The sequence below is a fragment of the Sinohyriopsis cumingii genome, chromosome 6 (assembly GCF_028554795.1).
Source record: "Sinohyriopsis cumingii isolate HCF-2022 chromosome 6, ASM2855479v2, whole genome shotgun sequence".
NCBI classification, from domain to species: Eukaryota; Metazoa; Mollusca; class Bivalvia; order Unionida; family Unionidae; genus Sinohyriopsis; species Sinohyriopsis cumingii.
Genome location: NC_142966.1, coordinates 160,143,222 through 160,163,291, shown reverse-complemented (window position 1 = coordinate 160,163,291; position 20,070 = coordinate 160,143,222). Strand labels below are relative to the sequence as shown.

Here is a 20,070-nt window from a genome sequence, read left to right as displayed (position 1 = left end):
GTAAATGTTACTCTAAAGATGTTTACTTTAAAGGAGTCAAAGTCAAAATTACAAATACACAAAATGGAATCGAATTTTAAATAAAATTCATCTCCATGTGCTTCCCATACTTTTGTTATCATGCTTTTTTATATAATCTGACTAACCGTTCCAGTAGACCTTAGCAATGTAAAAAGTATACATAAATAAATGATAGTGTATGCAATACAAAACTGAACTTGTCAGATGGTCCACATAGCATACAAACATTCTTATGCATCGGTTGAATTGGTAAAGTTTTGTCTATGTAGTGAAATTTTCAAGGTTTTCACAAAAATATCAAACTCTAAACAAAATGGACAACAAAGTAAAATAAAAGTAGGTATATCGTTTTATTACTGGTAAACTAATCATGTCATCTACACATATTTATACAAAATTGGAATACCAAATTTCATTGCACTACATCGTATGTGTTATTTTAATCGTGTCAGTTAGGCAGTCAGAACAAATGCAGGACTGGTCTAGATCAAATCGAAACCTACCGCTCCAAGTGCAATTCGTACACCAAACATATATGTGTAATACTATGTGAAAGACAATCAACTGTTGTCAGCGGTGAGAACCACCTGTCCAAATAAATACCATAGCACAGCTAAGTTTGCATGATAGCTTCTAATGGTAACAGACATGACCAGGAAGAGAAACTATAATGAACCAGCCGTTATTGATTATACTACCATTGGATATATTTATACCATCCCCAACCACAATACGTGTCCTAAACTTTTCCACATTAAAATTTACATTTTGTCAATTATTCAACTTTCTCATGATTCACTTTCTGCACTATGTTTGATTGATGTACAGTGTCATGCCAATTTTTGAGTTCTTATCTGTTTTCCTATTCGTCTATAACAATACAGCATCTATTAACAACAAAAAGCTTTACATCCAGAAATTTTACAAAGAACATATACCTTTTATCTGAAAAGATCTTAAATGTAGTTCATATTATACACAAAGCGAACATACGTCAGAAGCTTATGTCTATACATATACCTAAAAAATGAACTTCACGATTAAACATAAAATTTCAAAGGCCCTTGTGTTAACCAAATACTCAAACTAAGTCCCTTGTAATGATATACAAATATGAACGGAAATAATATATGCAGATATTTCATGAAAAACTTTATATACTATGATTACATTACGCATAAATTATAAATATGCACAAAAAGCGTTATTTATAGATGTAAAATCCAAAGATAACAGTACGACAAAACTCAAAGAATGCTCTGAACAGCAATGGTTTTCATTTGCCTTCGGCGGACTAAATCATCTTTGAAGTTCATGATAGTAAAGGATGTTTTGCAAGTGAACTGGGCGAATACATGTAACAGTCATACATTCAGTTGACCCTTTTGGTACTGGATCTTAACAACATACCGAAAGAGAAGCAGAGGAACATCTAACATGTGATTCAACTACTTTAAGTAACAACAACGAACGGAGAATTTTCAGCGGCAGATGCAAAAATATATAAAACAGATACAAATATATTCTGATTGCGCTATATTATATGATTCCCTTTCGGATGAACAATATTGTTTTTACACATGTGTACATGTATCAGAGAAAACATTGATGTGAAGTGTATCAGAAAGACATGTACATTTAATTAATATTCAATTTTCAAGCACCCATTGGGTTTTAAGGAAGGCCATTTTTCTAGTTTTCAGTGGTTCTCGCAAGCTCTTGGCGAAGAAGATTTTCTTTCTTTTCCAATAAGCACTTTCTTTTCTCCTCTAAGATTTTCAGCTCTCCTTCAAGGGACTGCAACATTTGAAGAAAATTACTGCAGCGTTCCACGTCGTCTCTTCTCTGGTCATCTAAATTAGGGACATGATATATATTATTATTATTAAACATTATTATTATTATTATTATTATTATTATTATTATTATTATTAATTAGGAAATTATATATATTACATATCTCATTTTCCTATTATTTTTATTATTATTTTATTATCATTGTTATTATTATACATAAATTATATATTTTATTTTATTTTGTTATTTCTCAGAGTAAGATTCATAAAGTGAAATCGATAACATACTTCCAGTATGTGACAAATAACATGTATAAATCAGGATTTTACAGCGGACTGACCCATAACCGGGCATCTATTTTCCGTCGTAGATAGATTTATTATTGATGTTTTGAGAAAAAATAATCGTGACTTGCCTTAGCACAGGAGACGTCCATGTGTTTTATGATGCAACCACTTTATGGGTTATTTCATTTTGTTTTCTTTAAATTATTTTTATTCCAAGAACTTATTTTCCCTGGAAATACTTAATTCTTTGACAAGGACAGTTATTGAAATTTACACAGAATTCAAACACTGGAATACTACTATCTGTGATTCAACAAATAATTGTTGACACATCAGTACGACGTTTGCCACAGCATAAGTCATCGCCTTCCATTTAGGATTTCATCGGGATTCGAATTCATTAGGACTTTTTTATACTATTTTTTAATTCTTGGATAATTTTTGGATTTGATTCGTAAAACCGTAAGTTCCTTTTCTCATTTCTACCTTGGTTTTATAGGGAAATAACTTATTTGTTAACTTTTAGAAAGCTGTCTTCACTCTTTACATATATATATATATATATATATATATATATATATATATATATATATATATATATATGAGAGAGAGAGAGAAAGATAAGTAAGAGAGAGAGAGAGAATATGCATGTAAAGCATTTATTCGCAAGTGGAATATAAACATGCATGGAAGTCGGACAAATTATAAACGCTTAGGTAATTACAAGACGTCTTTTTCCTCGGCTGACAAATTGCAAGGAACATTGATACAGCGTTTTCAGTATTTGAGTATGATGTGTGAACCAACACTATACTGGACCACTAATACTCAGCTTTTTTGTTTGGCTGAGTCTGTAGAAAAAAAGATCTAGTTCTTCAAAATTGATAATTAACATTAATGAAAGATGTACAAGGCATCAAAAAATTTAGTACCTAAAGGTTAAAGTTGAGACTGGATTCTTCATAGACGATAATGTTATACGTTCCTCCCTGGTATCCCACGAACTTGCATCAGATCACCACTGCATTATATGCCATCTTAACGTATCTGTCCCTAACCCTCCACCTTTATTTGCTACTAAGAGAAACCTACGCACGATAAATAGAACTAAACTAATGCATGACATACAAGCAAACCTAACAATTTGCTTACCTCCTAACAGCAGAACAACTTGGTAACTGCCTGCGTTTATTACTCGACAAACATGACCCAGCCATTAAGTGCAATGTATCAATTCAAAAGTGTTCTCGATGGTATAGCACATTAGGGACCAGCTTCGCACTGCTAAAAGAGACCACCGTTAAGCTGAAAGACTTTGCCTTTCCACCAGACTCACTATTCGTAATCAAATCTATGAAGGCGCTAAGAAGTACGTCACAAAAATAGTCCATGCAGCGAAATCAGCCCACTACAGAACTACGATCATTGAAAGTTTCAGCTGCAAAGAGCTCTTCGAGATTACTAACAAGCTAATGTCAAGGAACAAATATATACCACTTCCAATTACCTTCTCTCCCGTCGACCTTCCTGGCCTGTTTGCAAATTTCTTCCGTGATAAAGTACAAACCATTAGAGATAAGCTTGACAACAAGATATCTATTGACTCGTCGTCACCATACAGTTGGGATACAGAATTTCAGCGGCAACCATTAGCAGCATTTGAACATGTCTTTATAGATTTAGTACGTACAATCGTGATGAGGAGTGCACCAAAGTCATGTGAACTTATCAAATTCCTTCATCACTGCTGATTGTATCCTTAGATCCAGTATTGCCTTCACTAACTGATATTATTAATACCTCTCTCTAATTCCGGGAATTCCCACCATGTTTTAAAGCTGCCGTTGTAAAGCCTCTGCTGAAGAAACTAACTCTCGACCATAACGATTGAAAGAACTACCCCAAGTTTCTAATCTCCCATTCATATAAATAATCTTATAAAAGATTGTTCTATCCCAGCTTGTATCTCATCTGAATTAATCCTTTTAGCAATTTATAATCTGTATATTGCCCTTCCCACAGTACTGAAACTATTCTTCTAAATGTAGTTAATGACATTCTCTCTGCTTTGGAAAGCGGAAAGATTACGGTCCTCACCCTCCTTGATTTTTCCGCAGCATTTGACACAATATACCATGATATATTACTTCACCGTCTCCAGCATGCATTTGGCATTCATGATACAGCCTTACTGTGGTTCAAGTCCTACTTGGTCAACAGGACATAAATTTTGTCTGCAAATGGAATACATTCCAGCCCAGTTAATCTATGTTGTGGTGTTCCACAGGGGTCTCTTCTTGGAAATGTTCTTTTCGTTATATACACTCAGCCGATTTCAAGTATCATAAATCATCATCCAGTGTCTCACCGATTGTATGCTGACGACACCCAAATATAAAAATCTAGCCATCCAACTGAAGTTGATGCTACCATCCAAGGTGTAGAGAGGTGCATTCCGGATGTAAAATCATGATTGACATGCAACAAGCTGCAGACGAATGAAGGTGAACAAAGGCAAATCTGATCACAACGCAAAGACATTCTAATTCACATCCTGTACCTCAAGCAATACATATCAGCAACACAAACATTAAATTCGCATAGTCTGTACGAAACCTAGGTGTAAGTTTGGACAGAAATCTTACATCGCACCAATATGTCATGAACATATGCAAGGCTGCATATCTTGAGCTGAGGTGCATCAGCTCCATTCGCAAATATCTTTCAGTTGATGCCACTAAAACACTTGTCTGTTCATTAGTACTTTCAAGACTGGTCTATTGTAACTCAATTCTGTCTGGTTCATCTCAATATCCAGAAACTGCACACAAAAAAATCAAAACAGAGCTGCTTGGATCATACCTAGGGTACCACGATCAAAATATACCTCCCCGCTGGTCTGTACCATACACTGTATATTCATTCGATCCAGAATCAAACACAATTTTTTTTCTCTGTGCTAAGTTTCACTGACGGACTCCATTCTAACATACCTTACCGACCTCAGCCATATGTACTCACCAGCAAGATAATTACGGTCCATTTCTGACAAGAATGGATGACTGCATTGGTAAAATTGGAAATACAAAATGTTTCCTAGCTTGCACTTTTTACATGATTCTGGCAATTTCCACCCCGGGAAACAGCAAGGGAAATTTCGGCATTAATTACCCCAGATAGACATTATCAATATAAAATGATACAATTTGGTATAAAAGGTCTACATCAACTTTCCCGTCTATCGTGAATATAAATAAATCTGACATATATAATTGTGACGCTTATACCGATGACGTCATCGTCTACAACGACACCTGCCGATATTACTCAGGAACCATTTGGAATTTCTTTAGATTGACTCAGTCATCCAATTTTCGTTTTTAATTATTACTTTACATTCTAGTGAAATAAATTGTTAAATCGTACAAAACTTGTTTGTTTTTGTACTTTTCAGTTACCAACCTTAACACCATAGAGTCCTCCTAACAGTGTATATTTACAACTTCTCAGGTATAACACTGCATCCGGAAATATTACGTACATATTACCTAAATGACCATTTATCCAACCGTACCTAATTATCCGCTAGAAATAAGGTAAACGTCTAAATTGCACACCAATGTGCATGGACAATAATGTCTGCATGGAATATCATATTTTAGATAATAAGCGAGGTTATCCCACCAAATTTTTATTTATCAATACAGGTTATGGTCTGATTGATCGGGCCATGTGGTGGCCATTTCCAACTTACAGTTCTACACTCCGGCACTAGACTCTTTCTTGTAGTTGAAAGTATATATATATATATATATATATATATATATATATATATATATATATATATATATATATATATATATATATATATATATATATATATATATATATATATATGTTGATATGTATGTATGTATGTACTATGGTATAGTGTAGATGCGTTATATGTATAGTGTGTATGCTCTATCGTTTATATATCAGTCGTGCAGTCGTGCTTTACCGGCTTGCCTAGTTCCCTTTTTTATGAAACTGTATGCCTTTCGTTCTTTATCAAGCACATAATATTGTAAAGAAATGTTGTAAAGAAGTAGTTTTATATATATATATATATATATATATATATATATATATATATATATATATATATATATATATATATATATATATATATATATATATGTGTGTGTGTGTGTGTGTGTGTGTGTGTGTGTGTGTGTGTGTGTGTGTGAAAGTACTTTATCTTCTTATCGGGCATGCTTTCTTTCCAGCTTTGACAACTTTGTTTACTTACTGACATAGGTGAAGTCATTTTTCTTCTTCTTTTCTCGGAGTTTCTGTGGAAAATGTTCCCAAGGTTAGTCAGGTATGGCTTGATTACTCAGAGCGCATACAAATACTTTTACAACATTATTCCAGATGGTTGTTTTTCCCACTCGCTAAACCTTAGGTCATAATAATAATAATGATGATAATAATAATAATAATAATAATAATAATAATAACAAGAAGAAGAGTTTGGACTAAGAACAACATCTAATCTTTAGAAGTTCTACCCACTTTAAGATAGAAGATGCAATATAAAACATAGTACAACAAGATTGCAAAGAAACACCTTGAAATCACAAAATAAATACATGTTGACAACAATTAATATGTAAACATTATTTGGTCTTCAAATATGTTCATTTAATCCAAATTCGTGTGTCTTAAGAGCACTCTTGAATGAGGAAACAGTGTTCATTTGCCTAAGATCTACGGGCAATTTGTTCTACGTCGCTGTTCACTTTTAGGGAAAATAATATTTTGCATATGACATTGTTTTGACAGTAGGAACAATAAGAGTGCAAGTGTCCGAAGAGGAGCGTAAGTTTCTAAATGAGTTGTATGCATTGGTAATGTCACATATGTATATAGGACTGGATTCAGTCAATGAAATGTAGCCGAGTGAATAGATTTTGTGTTTGAATTTGGATCGACGGTGTAGGCAGTACAGTTTGCGGAATGTGGAGGTGGCTCATTCAGTGTTCCGAATTCTCAGGATGCTCCAAGAAGCCGTGTTTTGCTCATTTCGATTTTTTTTGTAGTGGATAATGATGCAAACCAGGATAGATAATGTGTAAGTTTAAATCTCCAGGAATAACCACGTGGCCATATATTGAATTTACATACTCCAGGAAGTTAGGAAACTATTCCATAAGAGAGCTTCTTTCAGATTTGGGTTTTTCCTACTAAAAGTAGTTCGGTAGAGGCAGACAAAAGGACTGAACTTCGAACCACATAGTGTGGTTTCGACCCATTCAAACGATGTGAGTTCCAAATTGAAATATGTGGTGTAGTCAATTATGCAAATGTACGTTCAACGCAATTCCATCTATAGTGGTGTGATGCGGGAGTGACTTAATGGAGTAATCGGAGTTCTAGATCCACACACTTTGGCTCATAGCCTGATTTTAGCAGTGCTTCTGTTAGGAAAAAGGAGTATTTATTCTGACTGTTGATAAATTTATGCATTTCACTACGTTTTCTAGCTGTTTATACTGACTGGGCATTGAATAATGCAATGCGCTGTGGTTGGCCGGACTACAAGGTTAACGATTTAAGAGCAATTTGAATTTGTCAAAAACATTATATATAGTCTGCTTGTGCTGCTATGCTGTTGCTATGAAATATGGAAATTGTCAGTGGAAACTGTGAATGGGAAATAAAATGTGGAATGTGAAATGTATGGAATATTATGTAATTTTTATTCGTAATGGTTACACAAGCATTGTTAAGCAGTACACTTGCCGAGTGTGGAAGTCGTATACAAACAAAAGTATGCCAATAGATGATTTAGAATGCGATCTGCCTTGATTCGAGGCTATACCATCCAAAGGTGTCATCCATTTTGTTTTTCTTTAGTTATGATGCCCATTTAAAACATTTTTTTATCCTTTACTCAAACAGATTAATGTTTTCTATGAATTAGTATCGCCTAATTGGAGGCAATATATATTGATCTACACTGGACTGATTGCCATGACTAAATAAGCTATCTTAACTTCAAAATACTGAAGACACTGACAGTAAAGGCAGGTAATAGAGCAAGATTTTTAGCTGTGATTGAAGTTGTTTTATCAAGGAAATCCATCATTCATATTTTAAATGCATAATTAGTGATTGGATGGTCAAAAAATGAATAGATCATGCAAATCAGACATGAAACGTTTTATGTCTTCAGTAGGAAGGCTTGGAGATTGCCTGTTTTTCATCTTTACATATTGTTGGCAACATTTCTGCAATACTTTGCAGTTTTACTTCACATATATGGGCTGTTGCTTAAAAATACTAAGAAATAGCTAACCTTACTACAGAAAGAGGGAAAGTCAGGTACTTTCATTCTACTTTCGTTGTATGAGCAGGAAGAGGGTTCAGCAAAAGTAATCTTGAAACAGTGTGATGACCCTTTGTTACTTTGCAATAAAGCTGAAGTTATTCCCCACAATATACATGTTAAATTTGATACTTTTCATTTTAACCGGAACAATCACTGTAATTTGAGATGCGTCAACCATAGTTACCGTTCCACTACAATCATCGAATTAACACGTTTATACATTCTTATTCGTCGATAGTCAGGCATGTAACCTTCTTTCACTTTTTATCTTAGTCAGTGTTATTACCTCTTTTTGTAGCGTCGCCCCAGTAAATGGATTTAGTCCTCTAAACGCCGTTGTTAGCTAGTAAATCCAATACGCTAGGGTTTGGACGCTTAGTTCCCAATAATAAGGAGATATATTGTGTTATAACACTGCCCACGCTGCACGTGTATGCTTGTGGTATACCAAGAACAACAACATGCAAATGTAATCATCTCCCATATAATTAATCTTCTAACATATTTATTTATCCGTAACTAAAATAATTTCTTAATAAATGTGAACGTGATTCAGACGTCACGTTTATTTGATTTTTATTATCTGATGTTGGATAAACATGCGCGAAGAAAATTTGGTAACTGTTCAGCTTACATTTGATTTAGCTCTCTCAAGCTCTTTAGAAAGGATTTTTTCTTTCCTATCGAGTAGAACACTTATTTCCTCTTCTACGCTCTCCAGTGCTCTTTCAAGCGACTGTAAGATCTCAACATAATTATTGCAGTTTCCCATGGATTCCTTTCTTTGTTCACCTGCATGAAAAACAAAACAATGGTTTTAACATTTATACAATCAGATTAATTCACTTTGAATATGGCAATAATAAATCGGTTTCATACACCATAGATTTTTATCGAACATTCTTCCATTCTTCATATTGCTGCACACTTACCTATGAGACTATCATCTATTGTGGAGTAAGCAGTTTCAGTTGACTCAGTGACATCTCCTGGTTTCTATAAAGAAAATAAATACAAACAAGAAATGTAAATAATGTGTAAATGTAAAACGTATAATTTGGTTATGAGATTAGTCAGACTGTTGTTTCGAAGAATATAGCTATTAAATGCATGTTGTATTTATATATTTTTAAACATAAACCTTTTCAGTGTCAATCCGTTCTTGAAATATTTTGAGGAAACAAGTTGTGACATGAAACTTATAGCGCAATACATAGGAACAGGTTAAAATTTAATTAATACGTCTATATAAGATAACATCTTAAACATTTCAAACATTCTTCAGTTTTAATTTTCAGATAAGAATACAACTAAAGTTTCCCGGTTATATTCTCTTAGTACAACTATCAAGGCAAGACGTTTTAATTTATTTATTTATATACTTTATCATCTTTAAGGTGTGCTAAGGGTAAAAAGAAAATATTTATGTTTAAGGACAATAAATAGGGTTTTATTAATAACCATCTGTGGTCAAAAGCTTGTGAGTATGACAGTTTTTGACAATGGCTTATACTAACAAATTGATTTGATATAAAATACTAGCTCTGGCATTTATAACGGCTTTATTTTCAAATTGATAATATAGAATCATGTGTTACAGTATATGGCATCTCTTCCTGGTTTTAGCTACAAAGCTTATGTATGTAATTAGACAAACAGAAATGCTCGCAGATCCATGTATAATATCTTAACAACATTACTTTCTAGCTGATAAAACTTGTTGCAAAAGTATTCACAAAATCTGATCAAAACGATGGGAATTCCCCCTTCAGAATGCAAGTGACAGAGATAATTTAGTAAAGTAAATGATGATGATTGTCAACAAAATTGCTCTCGTACATCCAGATTAACAAATAAGGTTTTCGCAAACATGATGGTTTCAGATAAAGATCGACACGGAATTATTGCATCAAATACATTTTAATTCAAATTCGGAATAATAGACAGCCATTTGTCATTTTTGTGGGCAGATCCTGAATCGATATGTCAGCTGTTTTGGGAATGTTTCATAATTCGGAGCTTTGATAGAAACGTTGTGTCACTGACTACTCTAACATTTATTTTAGCGAACGAAAATCTGTAAAAGGCAGATGATGTATTCAAAATATATTCTATTACACGCAAAGTTGTTCAGAGTTGTTGTAATACCCACTCTCAAATAAATCATTTTAAACAAATTTTAAAGAACTTTTCTTAGTCGAACAATTATGTGCTTTTAAGAGTTTAGAAAGCAAAATATTTCTGAATAAGTGGACGAGTGGCACAAATGTGCTTCGATTGAGCAAGTTGTCTCTAGAGAAAGTTATAATCAGCATATCATCATATGTAAAGGCCATGTAAAATTGCTACGACCATGAATCAGAAACTAGTTTATAATGAATCTTTTTCTTACTTCTCTCTTAATCAAATGAGTTAATTTTTTGCAACTGTTATCGGTATTGGGAATGGTTGTTCATTTGTTTTCATATTACATTACGCTGTACAGATAGTCCCTTAGAGACGCCCGCTCTCTCTTAATTTATGTATTTATATAGTAATGCTTGTATCCACACTTTGTACAAAGGTGAATCCCGTGCACTAACCTTTCATCTATACCTATATGTCGAGGATAATCAGAAGATGCAATGAATCTGTAAAATACAACGACTTTTAATCTTATTTTTAAAACCAGGAATGCACCATCAAATTAAATGTAGTATACAATACTTCGTAATCATTATGCACGGGGACATCGGATTCATTTACGCCACTATGGCTATCCGTCGCGCCAATCGGCATTCCTCTCGGTAGACTAGCTTCTTCAATAGCAGAAAATGTAGTTGTCTTCTCTGCGCTGGAACGTACAGTGATCTTGCAGGCTGTATCTGAGTAATATGACTATGGTTGAATGAAATGGGCAAGATAATTTCTGTCATTTCAAGGTGAAAATGTCATGTTTGTGTTCATATCGGTAACTTTTGTTTAATTAAAATGTTTAAGGTACCGTCATGCGGAATACTGTAAAATTCTAGCTTTGTATTGTATATTACATAACATATTATATACTATGTCATCCAAAAGTAATTTAAGTTGTAAGTAAAATAGTCAATGAGTTCTTTAGATTCGTGAAGTAAATAACCTTTATTGTGCCTGTACAATATTTCTTGTTTTTAGAAATGCAGTGGATGTTTTTAACAAATTGTACCGTATTAATTCAACACATGTGATCATTTAATAATATAACGGCATTACTCAAACATATGAATTTCTAGAACTGAATGCAGAACTAAAAACTGTAAAACATATTTAGATAATGAATAATGACAATTACCTGGGTTGCCAACTACCAAATTATCATAATGTGTAGCATTCGTCACATTTCCTGTACTTGTTTCACTTTTATTCCTCTTCCTTTGAAAAATAAATGCAAGAATGCATATTTCTCTAATGAAGTAAGCAATTCTGATTGATTATTTAACATAATGTATGACGTAGTTTCCTTAGTACCTTACACATTAATAACGATACTTGTATCCACACCTAATTATGAATTAAGTAGGCAGAACTAAGCTCGTACACAGAATGTTTTTCCATGATATCTAATTTACAATGAGGCTTTCGAAATAATCTGGGACATTTCTGCAGTGCATGTTGCCAAAACGTTTCCGTTTAAAAAATGGCATTAAAACTTGAACATTGTTTATTGGTTGCCGACTAATCAAATAGCCATGCGTTCAGGACAACTATATAATAGTATATATTAAATAGTATACAATCGGACAATGGCAATTTGATAAAGGATTAGTACGTCTAACATCCATTATCCTGACCATGAGAAAATTCGTTCCGTTATTTATTACCCTGTTACTGCATAATTGCTCATGAAGGAATACTTTTTTATCCTGTCTCGGTAACACATTAAAGTATTAAATACAGCCAAACATACCGGAAGCTAGAATTTGAAATGGCATTCAAGCCAAAATACGAATCGGTAGCTTGATCAGAAAACGTTAAGCAAACGTAATTTCTTATAAAGTTACATGCATAAACATAAATATTAATTCCGGCAATGCTATTCTCTAGCTTGCAATGTTGTGCTATAAAGCAAACAAAGTTGTGAAAACAGTAATATCACTGCAATTTGTTAGGGTCTCAGTGCAAGGTGTTTTGTATTTTAAAAATATAATAAGACAAACCAATGAAACCAAAAGAACCGGAAGCAGAATACGTGCTTAAGAAGCGTTATATGCTTCCTGTAGCTAAGGAATTGATGATGTATTAGATAACTTTAGATTGTTTGGAGGAAAGTAGATACACTACATGCTTGGTAGCATCAAGGAACTGTATAATTTACACTCATGAGTTCTTATTTGTGAAGAAAATAATCTCCAAGCAGATATCGAGATTTATTAAATGAGTAATAAATATCAAGATGATTATAATGCATTTGCCGCCGTTTTATATTTCATGATCTCATGATTAAACAAAATATATACTCAAAAAGATTCAGTAATGATAATAATAATAATATTGATATTAATATTAATAATAATGACAACAATAATGCTAGTAGTAGTAGTAGTAGTAAAAAGAAGAAGCGAAATAAAAAGTAAGGAACTAACTTACGTGGTAGCAAAACATTACTACAGATGTTTGGTGATGGTTTGTGTGTAAGTTTCTCACTTCCTCTATTTTTTCTTTTTCTCATTTTCATTGTTGTTATCATTATTATTATAAGTAGTAGTAGTAGTACTAGTAGTATTTAGTAGTAGCAGGAGTAATGGAAATACTGACATTACTATTATTCTTATTATCACATTGATGCGTGAAACACGGGGCAAAAAGACGAACAAAGATCTGGCCTGGGAAGTTAAAAAGATCTGGACCGTACGCAGTTGATGTTATACCTCACACGCCCCGAAACAGTCCTAGGAAAACTGATACACTACTGGTCAAACGTGCTAGATAAAGCGGTCCTATTGGGAACAACCGTAATACTATAAGATGTCTTTGAGACCTCAATGAACCAAGATCAAGATAAGAATATAGACGTTTAAATAGGATCGCAAGGCTTGTCAAACAGGTTACTATTATTTCCGCTGCAACTACTGCTGCTACTAGTATAATTATTACTACTGCAACTACTACTGCTACTACTAGTGCAACTAATACAACTACCACTACTACTACTACTAATAATAATAATAATAATAATAATAATAATAATAATAATAATTTAAAGTAATTTTTTGGTATTTCTTACCTTTTATACTTCACAATGACAATAATGGACACAAGTATAAAAATCGACAGTCCCACAGCAGCAATCACAGATCCGACAATAATGCCAGTATTGGTACCAACATCAACAGGATATACCGTCTCTGATATACCTGAATGCATAAAAAACACCTTAAAAATGGCAAAACTGTATGTCTGAGCAAGAATATTTAATAAAGATGGAATCGAGAATAGGTTAACTAAATAAATGACCCGGCGTTATCTCTCCAGATACAAAAGCGTACCATGCTGGTGAATATATAACTTGACCCTAACGCTGCTATTCAGTTTGATGTCATAAACGTTCAAGAATATGCGTGATGTCAAGATGACCATGTCCTATTAAAGCAATACAATTTACTGATTTATACTTTACAAACGTCTTGTATCAGGATGGCTAAAGAGAACATTTCCTAGTATGGCTGCCAGGAATATGAAACAGGTTATCACAGGGACTTGTGAAGCAGTTAAAAGGAATGTTTCTATCAGCCTGTACGAAGTAGTTTGAAACCATACAATTTACTGGGGAGGGAGATGAAGACTAGTGTCATATTCGGTGTCAGTTCCGCGTGTCAGAGAGAGACTCAAATCTTTCCTTTCAGAATAGAAAAGATTGAACATGTCGATATTTGGTTTAGTGGACTTTCCCAATAGTTTTTCAGCTACAAACGCAGCATTTACCAATAGGTTGTCAATCTAAACGCATACAATCAAGTTTCATAAGCTTCAAGATGAAATTCTGCAATGGATTCTGAATGGAGTCCAATGGAGAGACTTCACAATCTGTGTTGATTTGCAGGACCGGTAACTTTACCTCTCCACTCCCATGACTTCTAGAAGTTCTGTGATTCGCCTACAGACACAACAAGTTATAATAGAGCAAGATAGTTATATTTTGTATTAAGGCATAATCTCACGCATTACTCTCCTTCTCGATCATCTTCGCAACAGCCTATGATGGACCTATATATGAATTATAAAATCCTAGCATTTGTCTTACCAGTTCTGGATAAAAAGCCTCATTAATCAATGTTATTTGTATTACTAATTGTATAAACTTCTCCAATACCTCGGGTTCCATACGTGATACATGATACAAATGAGTCAGGGGTCGACTCATCTTAATTACTCCACTCAAATATGAAATATTGGGTCATCCTCATCAATCGTGCAGCAGAATTGCTAGGAATCTAGATATTTCCTCAGTTGCTATAGGAAACCACTACATCAGGGTTTCATTTGTATTATCATGGGTTAGAGGTTATCAGACAAACAAAATTGCAATCCTATATCCTGTTCATTTTGGAATTACCCTTCTATTGATACCTGACTAAAAGACTACATGCAGTTTATCATGGATATTAACCTGACTAAACAATATTCCACTTGAACCGCTCTCGACAGCTTAATTAGTTCGCTTCTCATATAATTCATGCTTCCACATCGCATTAGAAAGCATCATGCATAATCAACGAATGCCTTTCCTTTTATTGTGTCCATCGGCATGCAGTTCCAACAAGATGGACCAGTTACATATAAAGCCTCCCCCCACCTGCTTTTATTGCTAAGAATATGTTTCCATTCATGGCTATCACATACTGGTAAAACTTCTACTCGGAATACTTCATCTCAAGATCTACAGGATCAAGTTCGACTTCTTAGGTGGTATGTAAGGAAAACCAATATGTTGCGTCGAGGGAGCTCACGCCTTATCTTACATCAAAAGAGGGAAGGATGGTCTATAAACACGGATACTCTTCTCATACCGGAAATAACCCCACACCACTTTATGTGCTTCTCATACCGGCTCGGGAAGTTAGGACATTCGCCACAAAAACAATATATGAGCGAAACTGTTATCTAACTGTTATTATCCATGCCGTGGGATGGAGATCCTAGTATAATTATATAGCATTTTTATTAGAGATCTTCCGTCCTACAGGGCTCAACTCGGTCGGGAACCTTTACTCATAGTATAAAAGGTTACCTATCATGCTCGTTCGACAGCTTTATAAAGATGCATCTTCACGACTTCCGCTGTATATGGAGGATGATAGTTTAATTTCCTTTTCGAAGGTTCGCGACATCTGGAGCATATTTTCCAGTCGGAGTATCTAGAAGCCAACTCACATACCTTAGAGGACCAGAGATGATGTCTCCGGAGTAAGGGGATGTGTCACCTTCCACCACATGCCTTTCACCTAAGGTATTATGCTTGGTTAAAGTATTTGAATAAGAATATAATTTTTTTGAGAAATATATGACTCTTCAATAATACTTTCCCAATCACATTACACATACATCCGGCCAGTCTCCACGAAGTTACATCCATATAGAGATCATGCCTTCCAGCAGGAATTCATGATTTAATAAAATATGGTGCCTGTCCGGATATGAACGGTGAGATCACCCTATCTAATTGCCACCTAGGTGAGTAAATAACCTTCGGCCTTTTAGCTAAAATGTTTTCGACTGGGAAGAGTGGACTTGCAAGGTAGTAGTAGTTCTCATATGGTATTAAGATTGTGTATATAATATCTAAGAAACCAATTTTACTAGAAACAAAGCCTGACCATAGGAATAAACGTATAACACGTAATTTCTAAAACCCTCACTCTATTTTCATATCAATACTGAGTAATAAAATTAAACATTATAATGTAACATCACAGAACAACAATCTCACAGTTTCTATGAGAAAAGTTTAAAAGATTAGTCTGTAATTACTCTACTGGGCATGTGAGTTAGAGACCTTTAATCATCTGTCTAGATTGTCCTCATTATTCTATCTACTTGCGTGTCTGAAGTAATTACGATAAATACTATGGGTCGATCATCATGCTTCCATCGTTGGTACAGTTTCCGTCCGATGTGGAGCAACTATTATTACCGTATAAACAATTTCCACAAGTTTCATTACAGTTATAACCATAGTTTACTCTTTCACAGCCTGAAAGAAATAAATGTAAGCCATCCTAGAAGACCGGACCTCATTTGATATTACTTTCCTAATCAACTAATTGATGCAGCTTCGTATTTATTAAATGACTGATGGCGCAAAATTGATATCATAAAATTAAAATGTTAGCATTTCAAGTATTAAAAAACAACATTAAGATCAAATATTGTGTAAATCTTCCGTTCGATATATCTTCATTTGCCAAGTTTGATGTTTCCACATTCTCGTCTCAATATACCTTATCAACTGCTCAATTCAACAGGTGCATTATTATCATTACTATTCGATGTTTTATATTAATTTTATGTCGTTCCATTTGTAATCCTGTTTAAAGCAAATGCGAGGCTACGATGTCGGTGATCCCCATATCCATTTAAAGGTACTTAAGACAATTTTAACTCTTGTGTGCATGCTGAAGAATACTATTGTAATCTTCAATATTAAAGTATGTTCTCCTTACTGTCAGGATCGAAACATTTTAGAATGAAGCAACGAGAGAAGTACATAAACGAGCTTCATTCATTAAGTCACACAGACATATTCCACCATCCGATAAGTGTATGAACCCTATCAAAGATCTTTAAGTTTAACAAATTTTTGTAATGTGATAGTCGTGATTTAGACACTGCAGTCTAATGTTTAAAACATGCAAAGTTGCAAACACTGCAGTCTAATGTTTAAAAACATGCAAAGTTGCAAACACAAATTAATATGGTAATTATATGGTTGTTAGAGTATCTAATTTTAATGCTTGTAAACTACTACTGACCTTTATAAACGACAATTAAATGTATGGATTATAATAACCCTCTAAGTCACTTGCACCTGATAACCTGCCTTCTTTGCAAACAGTTCCTTTCCAACCTTGGTCGCACCCTAGAGGACACGCTCCCGTCTCCTTGTTACATGGTAGGCCAGCGAAACATTTCCCACATGATTTGTTGCAAAACTCGGAGAACATGCCGTCGAGACACTCTGGAGTTGTTTTTAAATATATAATTAACGGGTTTTGTTAAAAATGGTCAAAAATGTCATCAACAATGTTAAATGATGTTTATTACGTCGAACAAAAATATTAATCAAAAGAAGCCAGGAAAAACAATCACACTTTTCAACTCTCGGGAGAAACTGGACTGAAATTAAATAATAGAAGAGATTTTCCAACCAAACAATTAAAATTGAAAGAAACTTTATGCAGGAATATTTTTAATTAAAATCGCCTTTATCTTTATAAGCATTTTCGAAAGTTACAATTGCCAGAGAAATGGCCACGAATCTAAGACATTGATTTCAACAAACGTGAATCATAATGAGATGCAACCTATTATTGACACATCTGACCTTGAATATGACAGGTCCGTCAGTATTTGATCTATATAGTTAATGCTTTGATTTAATAATAAAATATATAAAAGCAAGATATGTTTTCTTATGAACACGATAAATACACGTTCGGATATGATATGCAACAAACATAGTGAATATACGTTATAGCGAAAAAACAAACGGAATATTTCAACTTTCTTGTCTAGAAAAGTCATTTACTGAAACCTGCAATTTTCATTGAATAAGTGATATTGTCATTGCATTCATGCTTATATATTATCAACATATCTCAATATTATTCACGACACTGCGAGACAATTCATATCCTGTCTCGTGGACATACATTGATAAGTAATTCATTTAGTTGTGTTGCTTTGTTTCTCGATATATTGATTGAAAACATATATCCAGCTGACTATAGGAGTATCTGTCTGCTTTCAGGGCATAAAAGGTATCCGGTTACTGTAATATTAACGTTGAACTCTTATATCAAGATGCTAATTCATATCTGATATATCATTGCACAAACTCTCCTCCCTTGTTCAACTTATATCACCCTTGAACAGCCATTACATTCCACAAAGTTATTACCCATGCTGATAAATATTGCACACCTTAATGCATTCAGTTTAAAGATATATGCAGTACGAATCAACTACCTCAAGCAAAGCAGAGGGTTGTTATATCAGAGGGGTCCAACTATTCGCTCCTGTAGAAAGAATTCTTTGTGCAATGGTAGACGAATTTAACTAGAAAACATTTTTCGAAATCTCGTCTTTCTGTGATTTAACTTCATCCAATTTTATCATGGAAACAGTGTAATCCGTCTTTGTTATATTGAAATGGCTTATGGTTCTTTTTTCCACCACAGCATATTATACCATCCCTTTCCTCATTTTTTGCACTATCTTACATTATTTGTACACATATAAGTAATTACATACCACCTTCCACAGTTACTTCGCATATCGTCAGGATTTTATTTGACCTCGTCAAAGATATGACACGAGCAATGACATTGTCAGGTTTAAAAACATACTGAGTCTTGTTTGATGAATAGCTTGGTAATTCCTGATTATAAATCCATGGCTCTGATGTATTACCAATATACAGCTTAACGCCAATGAGTTGATCAAGGACTGAAAAATGAAACAAAAGAATATCATACACCACCTGCTCATATTATCGCAGATTAGCCAGCTCATATATCGTCCTGCATTAGTCAATATTGTGAAATGTGATTGTCTATGAGATTGCGCTTAAGAAACTGTGTCATGTGATATATTATTTTATTAGAAAATTTATTTTCTCGGTTATTGATCGCTAATAACGATATCATATTCTCTGTAGTAACATTTTCAAAAAGAATGGAAAGTGATTGATTTATCTTTAAAAAAGTATAGGTGTTCCTCGGCCATTATGTTCAACATGGTTTAAACTATTTCTTCCCTGCTTTCATCTTCAAAATATACACGATATATATTGCGGTCTTCTGACTATGAATCGGATATTTATGATCTTTTGACAGGCTTACATCAGGTTTGTAGTTTATTCTCCAAATGTTGGGAGGTTTGCCAAAATATGCATTTACTTTTTTTAAGTGAATACAAGATAGTTGGTTTGTTACTGTTGCTAGGGAACAAAGTTAGTTATTCAGTCTTTACAAAACTAAACTGTTAAATATAATCAAAATATAGTGTACTCATTTATTTTCTAAATCAAAGGATTTTAAGGGTTCATTATTCATTAATATATTACCTCTTGTCTTTCTGCTTTTGATATAAATTTTCGTACGTTTCATTTCTAGAAACGCCAATTCAACTGAAAGAATATATCTGATTTTGTAGAATATTACATTCGATCTTTCGAAACCCTGTTTTCATGCACACCGTATTCGGTTACCTACACGACTACATTCACTTCGCAACTATGAAATTCTCTTCCTTATACAGCGTCAATTCACCCAATACATGGCTGCACAAAAGCATGAGAGAGTGGTCTTCCTCCTTCCTTTACTTCTGACAATTCCCGAACTTCTACGAATG

The 20,070-nt window shown here is 33.9% G+C and overlaps 1 protein-coding gene across 4 annotated transcripts in view; it reads right to left on the bottom strand.

Moving 5' to 3' along the window:
• Window positions 1-352: 352 nt before the first annotated feature.
• LOC149798396 (uncharacterized) overlaps window positions 353-20,070 on the bottom strand; it is a 42,769-nt gene continuing 23,051 nt past the window's right edge. For 2 of the 4 annotated variants that reach the window (XM_089963585.1, XM_089963588.1), the window contains 9 exons: window positions 18,970-19,164; window positions 17,525-17,674; window positions 13,724-13,853; window positions 11,792-11,871; window positions 11,188-11,345; window positions 9,414-9,477; window positions 9,116-9,273; window positions 6,397-6,439; window positions 353-1,874 (listed from right to left, as the gene is read on the bottom strand). In XM_089963585.1, coding sequence (XP_089819711.1) covers window positions 1,714-1,874; window positions 6,397-6,439; window positions 9,116-9,273; window positions 9,414-9,477; window positions 11,188-11,345; window positions 11,792-11,871; window positions 13,724-13,853; window positions 17,525-17,674; window positions 18,970-19,164 — 1,139 coding nt within the window. In that variant the 3' untranslated portion in view covers window positions 353-1,713. The remainder of the gene's footprint in view (window positions 1,875-6,396; window positions 6,440-9,115; window positions 9,274-9,413; window positions 9,478-11,187; window positions 11,346-11,791; window positions 11,872-13,723; window positions 13,854-17,524; window positions 17,675-18,969; window positions 19,165-20,070) is intronic. The other 2 variants (XM_089963586.1, XM_089963587.1) reach the window with 2 other exon arrangements.